The 21,953-nt window shown below is 62.7% G+C and overlaps 1 protein-coding gene and 1 long non-coding RNA gene across 4 annotated transcripts; one reads left to right on the forward strand and one right to left on the reverse strand.

Moving 5' to 3' along the window:
* Window positions 1-11: 11 nt before the first annotated feature.
* On the forward strand, window positions 12-11,189 carry LOC140662612 (uncharacterized). 2 transcript variants are annotated; one of them, XR_012046142.1, is made up of 6 exons: window positions 12-997; window positions 2,010-2,113; window positions 3,273-5,136; window positions 5,325-7,408; window positions 8,856-9,088; window positions 10,998-11,189. It is a non-coding gene; the product is annotated as an uncharacterized lncRNA (long non-coding RNA). The 2 variants fall into 2 exon arrangements; XR_012046143.1 differs by lacking the exon at window positions 12-997 and adding an exon at window positions 1,346-1,633.
* ADAM11 (ADAM metallopeptidase domain 11) lies at window positions 9,384-21,667 on the reverse strand. Of its 2 annotated transcripts, XM_072886166.1 has the most exons (26): window positions 21,499-21,667; window positions 20,115-20,308; window positions 18,559-18,635; window positions 18,113-18,179; window positions 17,458-17,543; window positions 17,302-17,368; window positions 17,085-17,133; window positions 16,915-16,982; window positions 16,472-16,546; window positions 16,297-16,368; window positions 15,340-15,506; window positions 15,179-15,263; window positions 15,008-15,098; window positions 14,846-14,897; window positions 14,580-14,679; window positions 14,197-14,268; window positions 14,010-14,102; window positions 13,818-13,898; window positions 13,685-13,735; window positions 12,871-12,934; window positions 12,692-12,791; window positions 12,496-12,615; window positions 12,246-12,414; window positions 12,054-12,168; window positions 11,689-11,779; window positions 9,384-11,194 (listed from the first exon to the last, which is right to left on the reverse strand). In XM_072886166.1, the coding sequence occupies exons 1-26, from the start codon at window positions 21,554-21,556 to the stop codon at window positions 11,149-11,151; spliced, it is 2,310 nt and encodes a 769-aa protein (XP_072742267.1). In that variant the 5' UTR covers window positions 21,557-21,667; the 3' UTR covers window positions 9,384-11,148. The 2 variants fall into 2 exon arrangements, with proteins under 2 accessions (XP_072742267.1, XP_072742266.1); XM_072886165.1 differs by having other exon boundaries at window positions 16,915-17,133.
* Window positions 21,668-21,953: the final 286 nt, after the last annotated feature.

Here is a 21,953-nt window from a genome sequence, read left to right on the forward strand (position 1 = left end):
TTAGTCTTGGGATTCAGATGGAAGTTAGGATCTCAGTCTCTGGCGATGAATGAAATTTCTTAAGTCAGCAGACAAGCAGTGATATATTTTAGCTTTGTTGTGAGTATTGGAAAGCATCATGCCAGCTTCTCAGCTTTCATCTTGCCCTTACTTAAAGACATACTGTGACTTAAGTAAGTTACTTTTTTTTTTCCCCTCTGAGTATTTCTTATCCCCAGAAATTCAGTATTCCCATTTATGAATGTTTGCCAGGCTTTTTATATCTTTTTCCATAAACTTGAAATAATCTGAAAATCCACTATCAGAAAACTTTTTAAAAAGCCTGTTCTGTATGGAAAAAGTTTTTGGTAATACATTGATATTAGCAGGTGTCAGTATGCACATGTGTATCCGTAGCTTTGGAGCAACCTCATCGCCTTTGGCTGTTATTCCCCCTGACTTCTTGTGCAGGGGAGAAGGTGAGGAGATTTGACCCTTGATAGCTGAATTTAAGTGTGATGACTCCAAGCTCTGAAACAAAATTCCTCTCTCGCTTTATATTGCTGATAGCAATACTTCTTTTTCCTCTTTGAAGCTGGTATTACAATACTGAGCCATTTGTTGCTGCATGTATTCTTATGTCATATACAAAAAAATTAAGACTTAGTGCATCATAGAGATCCTTTGAGTGTTTGCATTATATCCTTTGAGTGTTTGCATGAATTGGGATTAGACCAGAGACCACAGGAAGTCCCACTGGTGTGCACTGGTGAAAAATGCTGTGAAAATATGAGGTTACAAAGTGAAGTTTGCAGGTCATCTGTAGTTTTTAATGGAGGGAAGAGACCCCCCGGAAGCACTGTACCCACTGCTCAGGTCAGCTTCATCCAGAGTACCTGCCCGGAGGAGGATGAGGAGCACCGGGACAGGAATCAGCTTTCCTGGAGCTTGCTCAGCAAAGCACCGCATTTCAGTAATTGGTTCCAGCGCTAATTGAAGGCTGGTGGTGTGTTCACAGGTACGTTGGATGTTTTACAAACTGTATGGCCTCCGTAAGAGGTCCAGCCCTTTGGAATGAGCCGGTTTCCACTGAGCTGAGGGTGACCCTCCAGCCCAGACACAGCCCCTTATCTGACATGTAAAGCATGAATCAGAAAACGCGGCTGATTAGTCAACCATATTTGGTAATAAACTTGTTAACGTTTCAAAAGGTCTTTGAGGGAGCTGTTGAAAAGTCCGTTTGATTACATCAGCTGCATGCTGAATTACTATGGGCTTATAGCTGGAACACACTCAGCTTGCGAGATTGACACGTGGGTTCCCTAGGAGTGTATTCTCCATATTCTCCGAGAGAAAAATAGATAACTTTGCTTATATAAACATGTGCAATATGTTATATACTATGTTATATGTATGTTATGTATGCAATATTATATAAATGCTCTTAAAATGAGGTGGAAAGAGACGTGGAAATGTACAGCAAGGATCTCTGAAAATTAGGGCTGCATTGATCTGGTAAATTTTGTCATGAGTTACATGATTCAGACCAGAAAAGTGCTAAATGTAAACGTTCTGGACATCAGTTGCTGCTTTGTTACGGTGCTGTGTTAAGAAACTGTTTGGCCAGATAAGATGGGTTATTCTCTCAAACCAGGTAAAGTGCGCAAGAGCAGTGCTGTTGGTGATGGGAGAACAGGAGGGAGAAGGGAGGATTGGCAGTGTGGAGGGCTGAAGGAACTGTGCTCTTCGTCTTTAGACCAAGATATTTTCATATCTTGGTGTAAATTTTTGATATTTTGGTATTTTCATTGATTCCCCCCCATATCAAATGTTCTAAAGGAATTTGCAGGTAGCATGGGACTGGGAGGTGTTTTGTAAAGCCAGTGAAGGTCTGGAGACAGGAACTGCTGTTATCAGTGCTATGGACCTGGCCTGACCTGAGTGCGCAGTATTCCCCCTCCTAGAGCAAAACTGCTTTTCAGTGTGGAAATGTGAGCGGCCTTGCCCCATTTATTAACATCTCTCTCCAGCCCTCCTGCAGGTGCTCAGTGACTTCAAGCAAATTAAAGGGAAGTTCGGGACACTTCCAGTCCCATAAAAAGGTGGTGGCTGGAAGTGCTTCTGTTGAAAACAGGTAAGAATACGTATTCTTGGGGATTTTTGTAGCGTGGCTGGGCAGCTGCCAGATCACGTAGCAGCACCTGCAGCCTGGATGGAGGTGGAGGACACGTAGCCAGGAGCCTTGCAGCAGTAAGAAACTTCTAAAGTAAGAAAAAGAGATGCAATTGTATCCAATAGAAAATGGGTTTATTAAATGAAACGCAGGGACAGATAGATGTTTTGCCTCTGCACAGAGTGCGAGTCTGATCCACCCGGCACAGTTTGATGTTGTCCAGTGTCTGGCACTCCCGTCTGAGGGAAGTCCTTGCTGCTACGTGCATTGCGATAGCACCTAGACGCTGCAGGGCAGACTGGGGACCACGGTGCTCTGTAGGTGTAAAAATAGCCACCTTATCCTCAGTGTTAGAACTATCAGAGGGCAGAGGGCAAGCGGGAAAGCTTTACACCTTGGTTCACCCAGAACGTGGTATTTCCAAGAAAACTCAAGCTGCCCTGAAGTTTCCTTTGTCAGCATGCTATTAGATCACACTGTCCCTGAGTATTTCTCCCCTATACACTGGGGGAGGGAGGGCAGTTCATTGCTGGACTGTCACAGGAGGCGACGAGCTCAGGTATGCCACCAGGCTGTGAAATGAAATTCTGGTTTACTCGGTGGCTCCGAAATCTGGTTTCTTGTCATCTATTGCCTTTTCTTGCTGACTAGCTGATTGGAGCAGTAGTGTTACGTAATGACCCGGTTGTTTTTTTAACAAAAAAGTAAGTTATGATCCTCTGCAATGCTAGGATTTTATGCATTTCCTATTTGTACGCATATTTTGATGGCCAGTAAGGAAAGAGAAGATCCTTGCTAAGAAAGGAGATCCCAGAAAAACGATAGTAGGCAGTGCAGGGGTAAGGGGATAGTTACATAAACTGCTCTGACCTGGAGTGCCACGGTACTGCACATACCCAGAGAGGAGAGCCGAGATCTTGAGAGACTTCAAAGCTAATTTAATAAATTGCTGTTTTGTAGTGATGAATTTAAATTCTTAAGAAGGACTAGAAAGAAAAGCTCAGGAAAGTAGGAAGACGGAGCCTTTTCTTTGTCAGATGCCAATTTAACTCAACAATCCCCAATCCCTAGCTCCTGCAGTTTAATATAAGATAATGAGGGCTTAACATCTCGCTTGCAGTTACAGGCAGGGGTCAGGGAGATGCGGGTCCCGGTGTGCTGTGCCCTGCGCAGAGGCGGGTGACAGCCGGCGCCTGTGGAACGGAGAGTTCAGCGGCTGCCATCTATCTCTGCTCTGACTGCGCTGACAAGGTGAAATGGGCCCACTGGGGATTCTCAATTAAATTCTGCTGACCTGGATTTGAACTGCTGAGCTGTAAAACAGGCTGCACCTATCTTGCACGCGCAACCCCAGAAGCAATCAGCCATCGTTTTTGAGTCATGCCTGTCTCTGCCTCGGCTGCTTGTGGGTTAAAGCTTACTGGCGGCAGAAATGTGAACTCAAGCGTTCGGGGGACTGCTAATAAAAAGCAGCAGCAAGGCTGGCCCACGCCTGGAATGACACAGTCTTTGAGCTGGAAAAGACCTACAAGGCAGTGCAGTCAGCGTCCTGGCCAGCACGAGATTGCTTCTTAAAGGGCATTTGGAAATTTTTTTGTACGGTCTAGTCATAACAGACTCAAGGAATTGGGTTTCCCCCACTTCCCCCAGTCTATGATCACCCTCCCCCTGGAGCTGGCAGCTGCGTAGCTGAAGTTAAAGCGCACCAAAGCCTTCAATCACGTTTTCAGGCCACTGGCTGTCTTCTGGGCTAGCAAAAATCCTTCCCTTCCCGATGTCGGCTGGGGCTGTTCAGGCGCAGAGGCGCTGGGCTGCGCCTCCAGCCCATGGGCCTCTCTCGCAAGTGAGCAGTTACTGATGCGGCCGCGCTTTGACACACGAGCTGCCCCATGGCCCCTGGCGTGTGTGTGTCCGGCAGCAACCCCTGGCTGCGAGCGGCTCCGTCTTATTCCCATCTGGCCTTTGGCTGTTGCCTCCAGTGCCATGGGGCTGCTCTCGCCTGTCGCTGCAATTACAAAGCTGTCATTGGAGGCTCAGCTCCTCTTTTCTTTTTTCTTCCCCCCCCCCACTTTGAGGGTTCAGTGCTATTGCGGTGTACGGGGGGGGGCACACTGAAGCAGCCTTAGTGTGCCCATGTTGGGACCGGGGCCAGCTGCCTGTGGGAGCTCCCTCCACCTGAAGCTGTTAACCCTCAAAGAATTTTTTAAAGTGATTTTGAATTTGACGTGTCTGGTTTGTGTGCAGGCTTGGAAAGTCTGTTTTTTTGCTGATGTCCTTAGTCTCTGCTGTGGAGGGTTCCTCATTGCCATTAGAAATCGGGTCAGTGGTGTCTCACATTGGTCAGCAGAAGGTTTCAGCTCTGATATCTTTGTGTTCACCTAAAAGCAGAATGATACCCAGCTTTCCCATGCAAGATGCTTCAAGCACCATGTAACGCTGGGTGTGTGCATTACCCCAAACGAGCTCCATAGCACAAGTAGCAGGAGGAAGCCTGTGAGGGGAGCGCGGTCACTGTGACCTGTTGTGTTTGCAAAGCTGCGACAAGCATTTGCCAAAATTCCTGTGACCGTTCGGTCTAATCCATTTCAGCTCAGCCTGCCCAGCTCCTCCTCGTCCACCCAAAGCTTGAGTTGCCTCCGCTGCAGATGCATTGTGCTCGGCAAACCCTCGGCAGCTGGAAACACTGATGCTCCCCTTCCCCCTGGAGCGCCTGGTTTCTGATCAGCGTGCTGGAGTGCCATTTGGACTGACAGCGTTGTGTAAGATGTGCAGAGCCGAGGCTGCTCGGAGATGCTCACCGCTTTCCCCTGAACTGCCTCTTGTCTGTGCACTGATTTGTTTCTTGTTTCCAGCTGGAACCTAAATAGCAAAATTCCCATAGCAGGCGAGACAGAGCTGGGATCTGCTTTTACTTGAAGCGTGCATACTCCTTTTGACCGTTTATCAGCTGTTTGCCTGCAGAATTTCTCCGTGGTGACAAAAGGGTGAATTTCCCTAAAATCTCCATTTATCAAATAAGAGCAGCACAGCCTCGACTCAGAGAGGCACAGCAAGGACTTGCTTTGGTCCTGCTCTGTCCCAGGCCATGCCATGTGCTGGGGGACTTTGGGGGAGAGCCAGAGCGGGCTCTACCCTTCACATCCCCTCTCTCCCCTTCTCTCTCGCTCTCCAGACCTCAGTTTCCCTCCAGGAACCGGAGGTGACACGGCCGAAAGAAGTCATGCTGTCTTCCAGCATCGTCACTGGAGTAGAAAGCACCTGTTGCTCGAGGGTGTGGGTGCGTGACCAGAGTGCTTCAAACAGGGAAGGGACAGACGGACAGCTTCTGTGCCATGCAGTTGTGTCAGCCTTCAGAGGGTTTCCCAGCTGGGAAACGTGTGTCTTGGTTTGTGGTCGGAGTTCAGTTCAGGTTCTTTGTTTATTTGCATGGAAAATGAGGAAGTGTTTTTTTCAGCTGCGTTGCAAAGCCAGTATTTGGGGTATTACTTTCTCTTCCCTGTGATTTATCCCCCAAATAAAACTCCCTTTGGGACAACATTTCCCCATTTCACTTCACACGGCAGCACTGCCTCCTGACCATCTGACGTCTCCCTCTGCTCTCAAAAGCTGACCAAAACATCTCAGCTTTCTTATGAGCACAAGAGCCAAAAAATCATAGCCTCCCTCTGCTCGCACAAGCTGCCACTCATGTGGCAGCCCCCCATGCTGCGGTGACCACGTTCCTGAGGAGTCCTTGGGGATTTCTTCCTTGTGCGTACCCTAAAAGCAAAGTCTGCCTCATTAGATTATAGCTGAAAAATCGTAGCTAGATGGTCAATCATCGGCTTCAGCAGCCAAAGGAGCAGAGATATTTTAGGTCCAAGGGTTTCCCATTATGTAATGGCACAGACGCAGAGGTCGCTGTGGAAGAGTTGGTTTCTTATTTCTTTGGTTTTACTAATAAGGGGGGGGAGGGTGTCCCCATCACAGACTTTTGAGATCGGCAGGATTCACCCTTAGAAGCTTGTTGCTGTTTTCAGTGAAAAGGGGCAAATAAGTCTTTGATTTTATCCTTGTAAGCGACAGCTGCCCAGACGCATCCCCCAGGCCTGCCCAAGCCGTTGCTCCCCGTGGGTCCTGTCAGGTGTGTTGCGTTGCAGGGGGATGTATCACACCGGGATTAGGGAGGGAGCTCTGCAAGTGACCTCGGAGGAACCCGAAAGCCAACGCCGACCTCGCAGTCCTCATCAGAGGAGCATCTTGGCACCCAGCATGGAAATGGGAGACTCTGGCTTCTCCCTTGGACGATGGGGTTAACCTTTAGCAAGTGCCGTTAAAATCTGGCAGTGGTGGGTGAGGAGTGTGGATCAGAGCTGAGCGCGAGGATGGTCTCTAACATAAAACTGGCGACTTAGGAGTAGGAGAAGGAGCTTGAGGACAGGCAGGAACGCTGCAGCATCCAGCCAGCCTATGCTCTGCGTTTCGGGGCAGCTCCTCTTCAAGGCAGAGAGGAGCTGGGTGATACAATGGACGAAGCTGGTGAAGTTTGCGATGGAGAGAAGCGGCAGCCTGGGGCGTCGAGTGCCTCTGGGCACTGGACCCTGCTGCCTCTCATAGTTTTTGTGGTCCTGGGGAGTTGGCCAAGGAGCATCTCCCTTATGCTGGGCACGTCCAACCCCAGTGTGGCGTCCTTGTGAGCCCCAGCCTCCCTGGCACACACAGCAGTGCTGGTGACCAGCCCTAAGCAAGCGGTGTAGGTGCTGCATGACCCTGCGGGGCTCCAGACCGAAGCTGGGCCAACTTTAAGTCATATTTTTTGCCCTCCTGACCCTGAAGGCCCTGAGTAACTCAAGATTCGGAAACAGTCTGTGCATCTGGAATATTTCTGGCTCACTCATCGCGCTGGTATCTAGACACCAGCCCAAAATAGCTCCTTGCCGAGATGCATCTCAGCCATGGCTGGTAGCAAATCTGCAGCTAAAATCCTTAAGGGGTATAAAGGTGTCCCTGCTGTGACGGGCTCATGGTGTCACAGGGAGAAATGGCACTGTTTGCTCTGAGTCTTGCCCTGGCAGGGGAGGACGCTGCGGCTGAGGAGGCAGCGAGGATGGGGGGCAGCTCCTGGTGCAGATCCCCCCCAGCTCAGCAGGGCGCTCGCCCCGTGCTCCCTGCCACGGCCGCGGGCTCCTGCAGCATCTTCCCCACCCCGCGCCGCCTCCTGCGAGGCCGTAGCTGCGGGGGACAGAGCGAGGGGACGGCGGCGATTGCTTTGATACGGTGGGCTTGACCCTTCCGGAACCAGGAGAGAGGCCCCCCCCGGGGCTGGGTCTCCGCTCGCGGGAGGCAGCGCCCCGAGGTGCTCGGGCCACCCCCCGGCACCGCGAGCGGGGCAGAGCCGGCAGCGCGTGTCCGCGCCCACCCCGGTACCCCGGACCGTGTGCGTGGGCCCCGGTGCTTGCCGGGGGTGCGGGATCCGGTGCGCGTTCGTGCCGCCGAGGGGGGCGCCGGCGCGGGTCCCGCTGGGGGCTCTGCAGGGCCAGGGGCACCTCCAGCCCCGCCGGCCGGTGGTCGGCCCCCCGGGTGGGTTGTCGCAGCATGCTTGTCCCGCACCCCTCCCGGTGCCCCTGGCTGGCAGAGAAGGGGCTTCCCCGGGGAGGTGACCCTCCGGGGGCAGGGGGACGCCGGGCCGAGGGACTGGCGGCAGCGCTCGCCCGGTGTCCCCTGTCTGCCACCGATTTTACCGTCAAGGGCCCGCGAAGGGGGGCACGCGCTGCAGCCCCCCCCCCCCCCCGCAGCCTGGGCCTTCGTCCTCGGGCTCCGTCCTCCCGGCTCGGGGCTGGGGCCGCAGGGCCCCGGGGCAGCTGGGCCGGGCCGGGCCGGGCTGGGCTGCGCCGGGCTGGGCCGGGCTGGGCCGGGCTGGGCTGGGCTGGGCTGGGCTGGCCTGGGGAGCCCTCTCGTGGCCGATGGCCGAGCAGGAGCCAGGCCGGCTGTGCCAAACGCTCCGGCTGTGCCGAGCTTTGCCACACCGGACCAGCTGAGCGTCACCCAGGCTGGTCCCGTGGGAGGATGCTTCATCCGTGCGGGTCCCTGTGGGAGTTGGGGACCCATCCCCGCGTCCCCATCTGCCTGGTTTTGCTCACCCCCCTGCACTGGGTCACCGCCCGGCGCTAACCCAGCCTGAGGCTGTCCCTGGGAGGGGACAGGAACCTGCCCGTGTGTCCCTGCAGTGGGACGGTGAACAGCTCTTGTGTCCCGGAGATGTGCAAGGGACGGGTCCCCGTGCTGCGACAGTGACTGGTGCAGGTGGCGGGACGGGGATGGAGCTGTGTCCTCGCGCTGGGACAGGCGCGGGACCGAGCATCTCTGCAGTGGGACGGGGAGCGGCCACGTGTCCCCGCGGTGGGGCAGGGTCCCCAGCTGGGCGAAAGCTTGGAGGGACCGAGCTCGATGGCACTCGCCATGTGCCACCATCTCTGTACGATGGGAGACCTGACTCAGACATGGGTCCCAACCCTCGGGGATGGGCCAGGGTGGAGTGTGGGACATGGGGAGGACGTTGGTGGGACAAGGTGGAGGGGACCAGGGACCGGAGCATCATCACAGATGAAATTTGGGGAGGCTCGTGCCTGCCCAGCACCATGCTCCCCCGCCCCAGCACCGGTGAAAAGCAGAACCCCCATCATTTTCCAAATCTTTATTGTAAATAAATTCTGCGACATTGCAGGAGGCTTCCCGGGGGCCAGAGCCGAGGCCGAGCGAGGAGCACATGGCGTCTCCGGCACCAGCGGCTCCGGCAGCGGCGATGGCGGCTCCCCAGCGCGTGCAAAGCAGGAGCGCGGGACGAGGCGCAGGCGTTCGAGGGGGGCGGCGAAGCCCCCACCCCACGACCTGGGGCCCCATCCCGGCCGTGGGCGGTAGCGCAGAGCAAGGCGGTGCAGGATGGCGGTGCGGCTGGCGGTGAGTTGGCGGGGCGGGGGTTTGCCACCACCCCGGTGTGCTTGTCCCCTGCCGCATGCCGGGACGGGCCCGTGGGCTCAGCCTGCTGGGGGGAGGCGGGAGGGGCTGCGTGTGTGGGTGGTGTGTGGTGTGTGGTGTGTGTGTGTGTGTTTTGCTCTCTTGGCTCTGGAAGCACCGGGTGCACCCCCCCCGTCCCGGCTGTGGGACCTCCCTGGCGCATCTGTGGCTGCACCAGCGGCACCGCTTGACCTTACAGTGTTAAAATCATTAAGAAAAAAAACCCCAATTTTTTAAATATATATATATATATATCTCAATGTCCCCAAACTCAGTGACAAAGGTGGGTTCTTGCTCTGAAACGGGGGTGTCTCCTTGCCGTGGGGACCACCCCGGCACTGTGGCGGTGACAGCTGTGGGGACATTGTGCTGACAGCGATAGAGATGGGGGGGTTTGGGCCAGACCCCCACCCCCCCCACGCCCACGGTGGCCCCAGGTCCCGACGTCCCCCAGCCCATCACCATGGGGCACCTGGCTGGTGTGTCACGCGAGGAGCCACCACCAAAGCCAAGCCTGGGGACATCCAGCCACCCCCTGTCCTGCTGTCACCTCCCAACACCCTGGCATGGCAGTGCCCTGTCCCCTGGCTGGTGCCACTGCAGCCAAGGCACCCATGGGTGCTGCCCGCACCCAGCTGGGCTGTCACACCATGCTGGGGGGCCACCGCACGCCTTGGCCCTGGCTGGGCTTGGGGACACTGTCGGTCACCCCCTGCCTCCATGGTAAAGGGGCGTGGTGGCAGGCACGGACGCTGGGCCAGGGAGGAGATGGAGGGGACACCCCCACCCTGCCGTGAGCATGGGGTCCCCCCATGCTGTCACCAGAGGTGTTTCCCCCCCCGATGCCGAGTGTCACCAGTGGTGGAAGGAGCCAGTGTTGGCCCCTGGTGCGCTGTGGTGCTGTGGGTTGGGTGGCCCTACAGAGCCACCCCATGCAGGGTGACATGTGCCATGGGGATGGGGGGTGACATGTGCCACCCACCAAGCAGCCCCATGCGCCCCAGCCCCTCCAAGGTGGGCCCCGCTGTCACCTGCCCTCCCCCAGCCCCAGAGCCACCAGTTTCAGGTTCACCTGCCTGAGCTGGGGAAGGGGGCTCAGCCCCTGCCCTAGACTGACCCATGGGTGCCAGTCCCCGCTGCTGGGGACACTGGGGTCCCATGGCCAGGTGGGTGTAGCCATGACATTTGGGGGGGAAGAGCTTGTGGGACTTGCCCCACATTGGGGGCTGCTGAGCCGCTTTTGGGGGGGCACATCTGGGGGTGCAGACACGGCCCCCAGGGACCCCACCCCAGACCCGGCATCTGGGGTGGGTGTGGACACAACTCCCAGGTCCTGCACTGGGGGGGTGCTGGCCTGGTACTGGGGTATACTGGCCTTGTACTGGGATATACTGGCCTGCCTTTTGGGGGACCCAGGCCCCAAAGCTGGAAGATGCTGATGGAGGGGCAGAGGGGGGATGTGGGGCTGGGGGGGTCCCTGCTCGCCCCCGCAGGTACATTCATCCCAGTGCCGGGAGTGGTGCCAGCCCCGGGGCGGCGGCCGGGGGGCCCATACATTCGTGCTGGCGTGGTGGGGGTCGGGGGGGGGTCCCGGGTGCCCCCCCGGCTCTCCTCCTCGGCCGGACTCTCGGCAGTGGCACCCCGTTTAATTGCTGTTAATGAGGCGCTGGGGGGGGGGGCCATGGGGCAGAGCAGCCCCGCTCAGGCCCCCCCGGACCTGCAACACAGAAGTGGGGTGTGTTTAGTGCGGGGCTGTGACACAGAGGGGGACACATGGGGGGGACACTGAGCTGAAAAGAGCCAGCACCGGGGGGCCGCTGCCAGGCCCCCCCCAACTGCCATCTCTTTTCAGCTGTGGGGGGCACAGAGATGGAGACAGCACGGCCGGACACACAGCGACACGGACAGACGGGCCCGGCCCAGGGGGGCTCCCACGCCGTCAGGCTGCCGGACCGTGACGGTGACAGTGACGGTGACGAGGAGAAGACGATGGGGGGGGGCGGTTACACTCCCTGCTGCGCCGGGTCATACCTTCCTCGGCGGATGTTCCTTGGGGGGAGCGGCGGGGGGAGAGGAGAGGAGCGTTAGTGCCACCCCCGTCTCCCCACTGTCCCCCCAGCGTGGCCCCCCTCAGTGTCCCTGGCCCCACAGGCAGCAGACGTGTCCCAGTGTCAGGCAGGAGCACACACACATGGGGGCCACTGACACAGCCCCCCCCCGGCACCCCATGCTTGGGGACAGACACGGCCAGGACCGAGCAAGGGGTCAAGGTGACAGTGAACCCCCAATGACACATGCAGGCAGGGACAGGCAGGGCCAGGGGACCAGGCAGGGACAAGGGGACCAGGCATCCCCAGCTCCCAGGGGACCACACCAGAGGTGATGCCCAACTGGGGGGGACTGGCGGTGCCCCCACCCAGGGGTGCCTGGGGTGTCCCCAGGAGGGCAGGGGCCTGGCCCTGGTGCAGTGACGGTGCATGGAGGGGACATGGCCGGTGACGATGCCAGCAGCGGAGGGGACGAGCCATGCGGCGGCTGCTTACTTAAATCCCCAGCCTGTCCCCCCTAGGACGATGGCAGCCACCAGCACGGCCCCCGCGATGGAGCCGATAATGATATTGGTGCCACTGGGACCTGTGACAGAGGGGACAGGGGACAGGGGACAGGGACACACGTCAGTGGGGGGGGGCATGGGGACACAGCCCCAGGGCCACTGTGGGGACCTGGGAGGGGGACAAGACCCAGCTGTGCCCAGCTGAGCCGCGGCACCGGGGCGGGGGGGGGGGGGGATGGTGACACTGGACCCCCGGGGGCTGGCTGGGGACAAAGCGGGACAACCCAGCCTATGGGGACTGGGAACAACAGGGACACAGGGAGCCACCCCCCGGCCCCTGCGGGGCGCACGGACCCTTGTATCGCTCCGTCTCCCCCGTCGGCTTCGGCTCGGGGATGGGGTCGTAGACACTGCAGTCCTTCCCTGTCCACTCGGCCCGGCAGATGCACTTGCCCTCGTTGCTGCAAACCTGCGAGGGGACGGCGTCACCCCCGCCTCTGCCGTGACCCTCCCTGAGCCCCTCCTTGTCCCCCCCGTGTCCCTCACCCCGTGGTCGAAGCAGATTTTCCCGTCCCAGCTGCCAGGGCAGGAGCTGAAGTTAAAGGCCGTGGCTGGAAGGCATTTGTGGTCGAGACACAGCATGCCGGGGCCGCAGGGCGTCCCGTCCTCCACGTAGCTCAGGTCCGAGCCGTCCACCAGCTGCACGTGGCCTCCCCTGCACCAGGACGGCGACAGCGGGTGACGCCGGGACCCCCCCACCGGCGGATGTCCCCGATCCCATGGCGGTGGCACCCACCTGCAGTCCACGTAGCGGTTTTGGTGGAAGAAGGTGGTGGTGGCGATCTCGCCACTGAGCTCGCCCAGCCGGGGCGCGCCCGAGATGTTGGCGCAGAGGAGGAAGCCACAGAGGACATCCCTGCAAGGCATCGGTGGCATCACCGGGGTGGGCGGGTGGCACCCGAGAGGGGACACGGGGGACAGGGCTCACTCACTGCTTGTTGCACTGCAGCCAGCCCAGGCCCTCATGCCCGCAGTTGCCCCTCTCGGTCCCCTCCACGTTGAGCTTCTCATAGCAGAAGCGCTCGGCCGAGCCTGGGAGAAAATGGGTGTCACCCGCTTGTCACCCCCTGTCCCCCTCCCCCGGCAAAGCCACCCCAGGGCCGGCACTTACCGCGGCCCCACAGCGCGTTGCACTGCCGGTCCCTGGTCTTGCAGCGCCCGCCGTAGCATCGTCCCTGGGGAGCAGGGAGAGGGGTCAGGGGGATGGGGAGGGGCTTGCACGCTCGTGTGCGCGGCCACGGGGGTGGTGCAAGGGCAGTGCCCCCCCATGGGTGTGCTCAGCCCCGAGCACTGCCCCGGCCCCACGGGGACCGAGGAGCCGCGCACGCACGCAGCCACGGGACAACGTTCGGGGCGCGGGGCCCCGCGCAGGCGTGCAGGCGGAAGGTTTGCACGGCCCACAGCTGCCGATGCAGGTGGACGAGGGCGGCTTGCACGGCCCATCGCTGCGGGCGCGTGTGCGTGAGGAAGCAGCACATGGACAGGAAAAATTGCAGGGTACAGGACTCACGGCCACGCATGCAGGGAGGGCGTGTGGCACAGGGACCACGGCCCTGGCTTGCACAGGGACGATGACCCGGTGCACAGGGAGGGCTCACACACCCCGGGGGCCCCGGCTGCTGCAGGAGCCAGCTCACCCCAAAACCCGTGCACGTGTGCGTGTGCACGTGTGCGTGGCTCAGCCGTGGCTGCAGCTCTGGCCATGCCCAAGCACCAGGATGCTGGAGCCCACGGGGACGTGCTGGAGCCAAAGGGATGTGTCCAACTCCTTGGGACGTGCCGGAGCCCCACGGGATGTGCTCGAGCTCACGGGATGTGCCCGAGCTCCACAAGGATGTGCCCGAGCCCCACGAGGATGTGCCCGAGCCCCACGGGGACGTGCCCGAGCCCCACGGCTGTGTCCCACCACACCGGGCCAGACTCACCTGCTCGTTTTCGCAGAAGTAGCCGTCCAGCTTGTGGAGGTTGGGGGGACACTGGGGGGGCACGGAGAAGAGGACGGGTGATGCCACATGGCCCTGGGATGCGTCCCCCCGTGTGTCCCCCAGCCCGGCTCACCTGGCTGGAGTCGCCGGTGCAGCTCTCGGGGATGTCGCACTCGTTCACGGCCTCCCGGCAGGACACGCCGCGCGGCTCGTACTGCAGCCGGGGGATGAAGCTGCCACGTCAGGAGCCCGCGGCGCAGGAACCCCAGCGACTCGCAGGATCCGGCCACGCGGGACGCCGGATCCGGCCCCCCCGGCCCCGCACCTTGCAGCCTTTGCAGCAGAGCCCGTCGCTGCACATGGCGTCGTGGGTCAGCGTGCACTTCTTGCAGCAGTTGCCCCCGCTCTTCGCGCACTCCTGCCAGGACAGCGGCCGGCACACCACGTCAGCCACCCGGCAATGCCGGCAGCCCTGGCACGGCCGCGGCGAGCAGACCCCGGTCCCCGCTCACCGCCAGCGAGCCGCAGTCACACTCCTCTCCCGCCTCCACGAAGCCGTTGCCACACTCCGGAGGGTCCAGGAGCTGCCGGGACCGAGGGGAGGGGGAGCAAGAGATGCTGGGGGGGGCCCCGAGCCGGGTGCTGCCACGAGCCCCCCGAAAAGGGCATCATGTCCCCAGGGGATGGCAGGACCCCCAAACCACTTGTCATCAAGCGTGAGGGTCTGGCTCTGTCCCCCACTGGGGACACCAGGTTCAACGCCGGCGTCGTTACCTTGGATGTGGCAGGGGCTGGGGGAGACCACGAGTCCCGAGGGACCCTTGGAGCCGCCCCCGGGGCATCGCTCCCCCCCGCGACGGCCGCTCGGGGCCGGGGGAGCCGGGGGGACCGTTACCTTCAGGGGTTTGTTGAAGAGGCAGCTGCCGCCGCCGTCCTGCAGGAACTGGTTGTACTCGTCAATGCTGCAGCGGGAGAACTTCCGCGGGAGGTAGTACCTGTGGGGCGGGGGACACCGTCACCTCCCCTGCGCTGCCTGGATGGCATTGCCGGGCACGCCGGGTCACCCAAAACAGGGCAGAACCCTCGGCGATGCCCCTGCCGGGAGCGATGACATGAGGTACGTGGGGGACGGTGGCAGTGCCACCCCGAGCGGACACCCACCCTGTGTCCTCCATGATACATCCCAGCCATGAGTCCGGACACCGGCAGTCCCCTGGGAAGAGAGGAGACGGGCTGGGGGTGCCGGCTGTCCCATCGCCGGCTTGGTGGCACCGCGGTGTCCCCCCACCTGTCCCCATCCCGCTCCCGGGGGGTGGCAGGTACCTGCGGCCGTGCGGTGCTTGTTCCACATCATGCCCACGTTCTGCCCCAGCGTCTGCGCCAGCGTCACTGCCATGGCTGCCACGTTGCCGTACTGCGCGGGAGGGACCGGGGAGTCACCGGAGGGACCCCCCCATCCCCAGCCCTCTCCCATGGGGTTCTCGCCACACCCACCTCGTTGACACCCCCGGCACGGGCGGGCGAGCAGATGCCCCCCACGAAGGCGGTGCCGCTGCGGCTGCTCTGAAACGTCCGACCCCTGCGAGGAAGAGGACGGTGGGGATGGGGGACGGCGGCTCCCGGCCCCGGGGAGGTGACGCGGCCGCGGAGCTCACGAGAAGAGGTGGACGGTGTCGCTCTGCTCTGCCGGCCCCTCACGCCGGTACTTCACAAACTCGTTCAGGGTCTCCAGGGAGTCTTTCCCCATCCGGATCCGGTCCTCCGAGGCCCATGTCTCCATGGCCACCAGCACGATGCGGGTGTTGAGCTGCTCCTTGTAGATCTGCAGGGGTGAGGGGACAGTGCTGGGGACAAACCCTCGCCCCAGGACAAACGCACCAGGTGCCGGGGAGCAGCTCCCCCAGGGACAAACTCCCCAGAGACAAACCCACCAGGCGCCAGGGACGAACCCCCCAGGGACAATCCCCCGGGCACAAACCACCAGTGGGACAAACCCACCAGGTGCTGCAGACGAAACCCCTGGGGACAAACCCATCAGGTGCCGGGGAAAAAACCCCAGTGGGACAAACCCCCTGGGGACAAACCCTCAAGGGACCAACCCACCAGGTGCTGAGGACCAACCTCAGGGGATAGACCCCCCCAGGACAAACCCACCAGGAACCAGGGACAAGCCCCCCCAGGGACAAACCCAGCAGGTGCCAGGGACAAACTCCCTGGGGACAAACCCACCAGCTGCTGGGGACAGTCCCCTCGAGGACAAACCCCCAGTGGGACAAACCCCTGGAGGACAATCCCCCCAGGGACAAACCCACCAGGTGCTGGGGACAAACTCCCTGGGGACAACCTCCCGTGGGGACAAACCCCCTCCCAGGGACAAGCCCACTGGGGACCAACACCCTGGGAACAAACCCACGCTGGAGACAGACCCACCAGGTGCTGGGGACCAAACCCCCCCAGGGGACAAACCCACCGGGGACAAACCCACCGGGGACGGGGAACAACCTTTCCCCCCAGGACAAGTCCACTGGGGACAAAACCCCTGGGAACGAACTCCCCAGAGACAAACCCGCCAGGTGCCAGGGACCGACCCCTGGGGACAAACCCTCTCTCACCATGTCGGCCAGGTTGACCACGGACTTGGCGAAGTTGCTGGTGAGAACCACGGACTTGCGGAGCTGCAGGAACTGGGGGGGGACCAGGGGCCAGGTTGGGCTGGGGACCACCCCAACCCCCCACCCACCCACCCTGACCCCCCACCCCGCGGGCCCCGGGACCCCCCACGCTTACCAGCTGGTGGTCGTTCACCACCGCCAGCTCGATGTACTTGGTCTCGCTGTGAACCGTGTGCTGGGCTCGGCGTACCTGCCGGCGGGAGCCCATGGCTGAGCCGGCTCCGGCAGGATCCGTCCGCCGAGCCCCAGCAAAGGGGCCTTTTGACCCCTTTTGTGGCTGCCCATGAACCCCGAGGGGCATTTGGGATGTACGGAGGGGGGAAGCCACCTGGGTGGGCTCAGGGACGGATCCCCTCCGGCTGCAGCATCGCCGGCGCTGCAGAGCATCCCCGAGCCCGCGCAGGAGCAGCATCCTGCAAACACATCCCCACCGCCCACAAACCAGCCTGCGGCAGAGGGGTAGCCAGAGGCCAACTGGGGTCAAGCGTCCTTGTACCCTGCCCCCTGTCCCCTCTCCCTTGCCCAGCGTCCCCCGTCCCCTGCCCGGTGTCCCCAAACCTGCCGCCGCCGCCGCAGCTTTGGTAACCCGCCCGTGAGGCGCTGGTTCAGTGCAGGGAAGAGGCAGCCTGGAGGGAAGGGACAGAGCTGGCGGGGTGCAGGACGCAGGGCCACCGGGGCCACCATCACCGGTCCTTGGGGATGAGCGCCGGCTCCACACAAAGGCTCACCTGGTCGGGCGCAGCTGGGGACGCGCTGGATGATGTGTGGTCGAAGGCCCTGCCATGGGGAGACGAGCGTCACGGCCATGCGTGGACGTGACAGTGTGGAGTGGGGGCCACCACGTCCCTGTATCCCCAAGGCTGTCCCTGAGCCGCAGCCAGACCCGTAAGGCTGCAATGGGGAGACTGAGGCAGGTACATGGTGTGTCCTGGTGCCACCACTCACCTGCCCGTGCTCAGCGCCCGCCTGGGGCTCAATCAGGTAGGTGGCTCGGCCGTCTGAGAAGACCCCGCTGCCAAGAGAGAGGGGGGGTGACAGGGTGCAGGGGGTGCAGCCCCCACTCCCCCCCATGTCAGCCCACCCGGCGGCGGGAGTACTCACCGCAGGCCCTGGCAGCTGGAGAGAGCCACGAAGGAGCGGGGCTGCCCCCGGATCCGGCCCTGGTAGTAGCAGTGCTCCCCCGCGCCCTGCCAGAGCGGGGAGAGGCGGCTGAGCCGGCTGGACCTTGCCCCGGGGTCCCATCCTGCCGCTGCTGCGCAGGCAGTTGCCCCCCTCGCCGGCATCCCCAGGAGCCCGCACCCCCGGGCTGGTGGCTCTGGGGTTCGCTGTCTGTCACCCCTGGGGTGCGCCTGGCACCCACGGCACTCAGGTGGGCACCCACCACAAGGCCGGCAGCGTGATGGTGTGTGCCAAAGCACCCTAGGGATCCCCCGTCATGCCGGAACCCATGGGAGGGAGATGCCCCCCATCACCCATGGGGGCAGCACCCCGATGCATGGGCAGCACCCCAGGGGCAGGGGGGCACCCCGAGACCGCCCAGGTGGAGATGCTGAACAGCCACTGTCCACTCCTGGACTCCTGCTGGATTTAGCAATCTGCCGCCACAACCCCAGAGCTGGCACGGCACAGCACGGCACGGCACGGCACGGCACGGCACGGCACACCATGGCATGGCGTGGTACAGCGTGGCACAGCCTGGCACAGCATGGCATGGTACAGCATGGTACAGCATGGCACGGCACGGCACGCAGCTTACCGTGCTGTGGCTGCCGTTGGTGCCCGCGCCGACGTGCCGCTCCACGTAGTGGGAGGCGAGGAGGTGGCTGCGGGGAGCAGGCGGGGGGTTGAGAGGCCGCAGTTGTGGGGAGGAAGAGGAGGAAGAGGAGGAGGAGGGAGACGGCAGTGGCCGTGGCCCTGCCAGCAGCACCCTCATCGTGCACCCACCCACCACCCATGCACGCGGCATCACCCCGGCATGGGACCTCCCTGCTTTGGGCACCTCATGGGCCCCTCTCCCCCCGCTCCAGCTCAGCCCCAGTACTGGGGCTGGCATGGCTCCGCACAACCCACCCCCTGTCCCCACGGGCCCCCAGCTTCTCCACCCCCTCCCTCCTGCCGGGGGGCAGCGGCAGCCCCACAGCGGGTGCCCCCAGCCCCACGGCGGGTGCCCCCCACCCCGCCGGGACCCCCGGGGCCGCTCACTGGTTCAGCTGGAGGTCGAGGGTGAAGGCCGAGCCGAAGGCACGCACCACGAAGCTCACCTGCGCCAGGTGCAGCCCCTGCAAGAGAGCTGGAGCCGTCAGCCCCCCTGCGCTGGCCCCCCAAAGAAAATTAAAAATTAAAATAATAAAAAAACCCCAACCCAAATATGCAGCCTCTAAAGGTGAATTTCTATTTTTAACCCCCAAAAATTCAACATAGAGGAAAATGCTGGGTTTTGCCCCAAAATCATCACTCCCGCAGTGCTGGGAGGGCACCCGCATCCTGTCGCCCACCTTCTTGGGAGCCGTATTTGGGTGGGGGCTGCTGGAGCCTTGTCCCCCACCCCAGCAGGCCCAGCTCCGCCACGGCAGTGCCGAGCCGGCGTTTCACCCGCCCTGCGGCACCCGTCGCTCCTGACCTAATTCCTGCCGGTGGCAGCAGGAGCTGTGCTTTGCAGCGCCCGCCTGAGACCCAGCAAACTCGCCGCATGGGTGAGGGTCCATCACCACCAGCACGTCCCTCGGGAGCCCGGGGGCTTCACAGCAGGGGAAACAGCGGCCAGGAAAAGCCAAACTTTTCCTGGGGTTCCCCGTCCCCTCACTGCGACCCTGCCCGCAGCTCAGGTGACGTGGGGACAAGGATCTGTTTGCCACCGTGCAGCATCCCGGGGAGGGGACATCTGCGGCCAAGACTGCATCCACCGGCTCAGGCAGCGCGACCGGGAGAGCCGCACCGGGGCTTTGGCGGTGCTGCCGCCGAGACCCCACGCCACCATCCCAACTCTGAATCCCCCGAGATCCGCAGCTGCTCCCTCCCCCCACAACGCCCCAGCTTAACACCTCCCTCTAATCCCGCCAGCGCCGGTGGCTGCCTGGCCAACCCCGGCGTTTCCCAGCGTCCGGCGGTTTTACTTAACGCCGGGTTTAAATCACCTTTGCGGCAATTGCAGCTCATTATTTCGCCTTTTATCCAGCGAGGATGGGGGGATCGATGCGCGCCAGCCTCCGCAGCCACCACCGCCTCTTTGAAAGCATCAACCCCCCCCCCAGTGCTGGATGGACGCGTGTGCCGGCTCCCCGAAACGCCGGGCAAACCAGCCGCTGGCCCCAGGATGAAGTTCACCAGCCGGCACAGATGCACCGAGCCCGGGGCGGGGGGGGAAACCGGCTGCGGTTTGGGGGACAGCACCGCGTGGGACGCGTGGGGTTGCTCCCACGTGGCCTGGACCCATCCTCCCCGGCGCCGGAGCCATGAGCCCATTCATTCCGCAGGAGCCCTGCCTGCCGCCTGCCTGCCCGCTCCCATTTCATCTCTCCGAACACCCGCACACGCACCACCGGTACCCAGATTTAATGGGATGTCGCGGCACACATTGGTGCTCCACTGGGGGGGGGGACGGCAGCGGCATGGTCCCTGGGGGGATGAAGGCTCTGGTTTGGGATGCCGGTGGCCACGCGTGTGCCGGGGTGCGGCCGGGCAGCTGCCTGGGGACCTGCCTGCCCTCCCACCCGGGGACCCCAGAAAGAGAGCGGACGGGGGGGTTGCGGTTCACTTACGGGGCCTCCTCTTCCTCCTCCTCCTCCTCCAGGCTCATTCCTGACCCTGGTGTCCAGCTGATGCTTCTGGACTTCTCCTCCCGAGCTCTGCCCCACCAGCCTGCTGGGGTGGGTGATTTGGGAAACAACGCGCCCGTCCTGCCATCCGGCCCGGGGGAACCTCTGCTGCAGCGAGCCGGCCTCTGCGGCGGGACCTGCGGGCGAGGGGAGCCAGTCACGGTGGCCCAGGGTGGGCTGGGGACATGCGGGGCTGGGGATGAGAAGGGCTGGGGACACGGGGGGGGCTGGGGACAAGGAGGGATGGGGATGGGGATGTGCTCTGGGGGTGACCCAAGTGTGGCATGGCACCCGGAAGGGGACCCCCATGTCCCAGAGGGGATACCCAGGGGACGTGGAGGGTGGGTATGGGGACATGTCCCATGGTGGACAGCTGGGGGACATGGCGGGGGGACATCCAGGTATAGTGGTGTGTCCAGGGGGACGGGCTGGGGGGTGCCTAGGGGACGTGGGGGACCAGTATGGGGACACATCTGGGAAGGGAAGCTCAGGGGCCTCAGATATAGCGGCACATCCTGGAGGGGACACCCAGGGGACACGGGTGGCTGGTAAAGCGACACATGCCAGAGGGGGGCACCCAGAGGACGTGGGGGGACCCAGGAACGCCATTGCACCTGGAGGAAGGGGAAGGGGGGGGCTGGGCAGAGCAGCACATCCTGGAGGGGACATCCAGGGGACAGGGAGGGCCGGGATGGGGACACCTCCCGAGGGGACGTCCAGGGGACATGGGGGGCCAGTATGGAGACATATCCCAAAGGGACACGGAGAGCTGCTATGGGGACACCTCCCGAGGAGATGTCCAGGGGCAATGAGGGGCCGGTGCGGGGACACATCCCAGCGGGAGACAGAGGGCTGCCATGGGGACACCTCCCGAGGGGACACCCGGCGGACATGGAGGGCTGGTAGGGGGACACCTCCCGAGGGGACACGGAGGGGGCAGGAGGGCTGGTGTGGGGACACCTCTGGAGGGGACACCCAGGGGACACCAGAGGGCTGCTATGGGGACACATCCCAAGGGGGCACGGAGCGCCGCTACAGGGACACCTCCCGCGGGGACACGCAGGGGACAGGGTGCTGGTACGGGGCCACCTCCCGCGGGGACACCCGGGGGCCCGGCGGCGGCAGGTGCGGGCCCGGCGGCGGCGGGGGGCGCGGGCCCGGCCCCTCCCGGGGCGCTGCGGGGCGGCGCTGCGGAAAAATGTGTCGATGCAGCGAAAAAGCCGCAGCGGCGGCGGCGGGGCCGGGACCGGGGCCGGGACCGGGGCCGGGGCCGGGGCCGGGGCCGGAGCGATGCCGGGGCCGGAGCGATGCCGGGGCCGGGACCTACCTGCCCGCGGGGTGAGCGAGAGGAGCGCGGCGAGCAGCCAGCCCCGCAGCGGGCTCATGGCTCCCTCATAATCCGAAGCGCGGCCGCGCCGGGCCCGCGGAGCCGGGGACCGTCCTGCCCGCCCTGCCCGTCCTGCCCGTCCCTCCGCCCCGGGCCGGGCAGGGAGCGGCCGCCGGGCCGGGAGCGCCGCCCCCGCCCCCCGCACGCGCGCGCGGCACCGGGCCCGCGCCCCCCGCCCCCGGCACCGGCGCCGGCAGCGGCCCCGGCAGCGCCCGCCCCGCCCCGCCCCCCCCGGCTGCCGCAGCGCCGCTGGCCCCCCCCCCGCGGCTCTGCAGCACCGGCAGCACCGAGCCCCCGGCCGGTACCGGGACTCCCTGCCCGGTATCACCCACGCTCACCCCCGGCACCGTGTCCCGAGCCGGTACCGGGGCCCCGCCGGCCCCTCCCGGGCTCCC

This window comes from Ciconia boyciana, chromosome 22 (genome assembly GCF_034638445.1).
Source record: "Ciconia boyciana chromosome 22, ASM3463844v1, whole genome shotgun sequence".
Classification (NCBI taxonomy): Eukaryota; Metazoa; Chordata; class Aves; order Ciconiiformes; family Ciconiidae; genus Ciconia; species Ciconia boyciana.

What these genes read in the sequence shown, in the direction of transcription:
- ADAM11 (XM_072886165.1), bottom strand. Translation starts at nt 21,556, where the DNA reads ATGAGCCCGCTGCGGGGCTGGCTGCTCGCCGCGCTCCTCTCGCTCACC. An exon ending in TCCAGCTGCCAGGGCCTGCG is followed by an intron (nt 17,369 to 17,457) that starts GTGAGTACTCCC and finishes CTCTCTTGGCAG; the next exon opens with CGGGGTCTTCTCAGACGGCC. An exon ending in GACACCGTCCACCTCTTCTC is followed by an intron (nt 15,264 to 15,339) that starts GTGAGCTCCGCG and finishes TCTTCCTCGCAG; the next exon opens with GGGTCGGACGTTTCAGAGCA.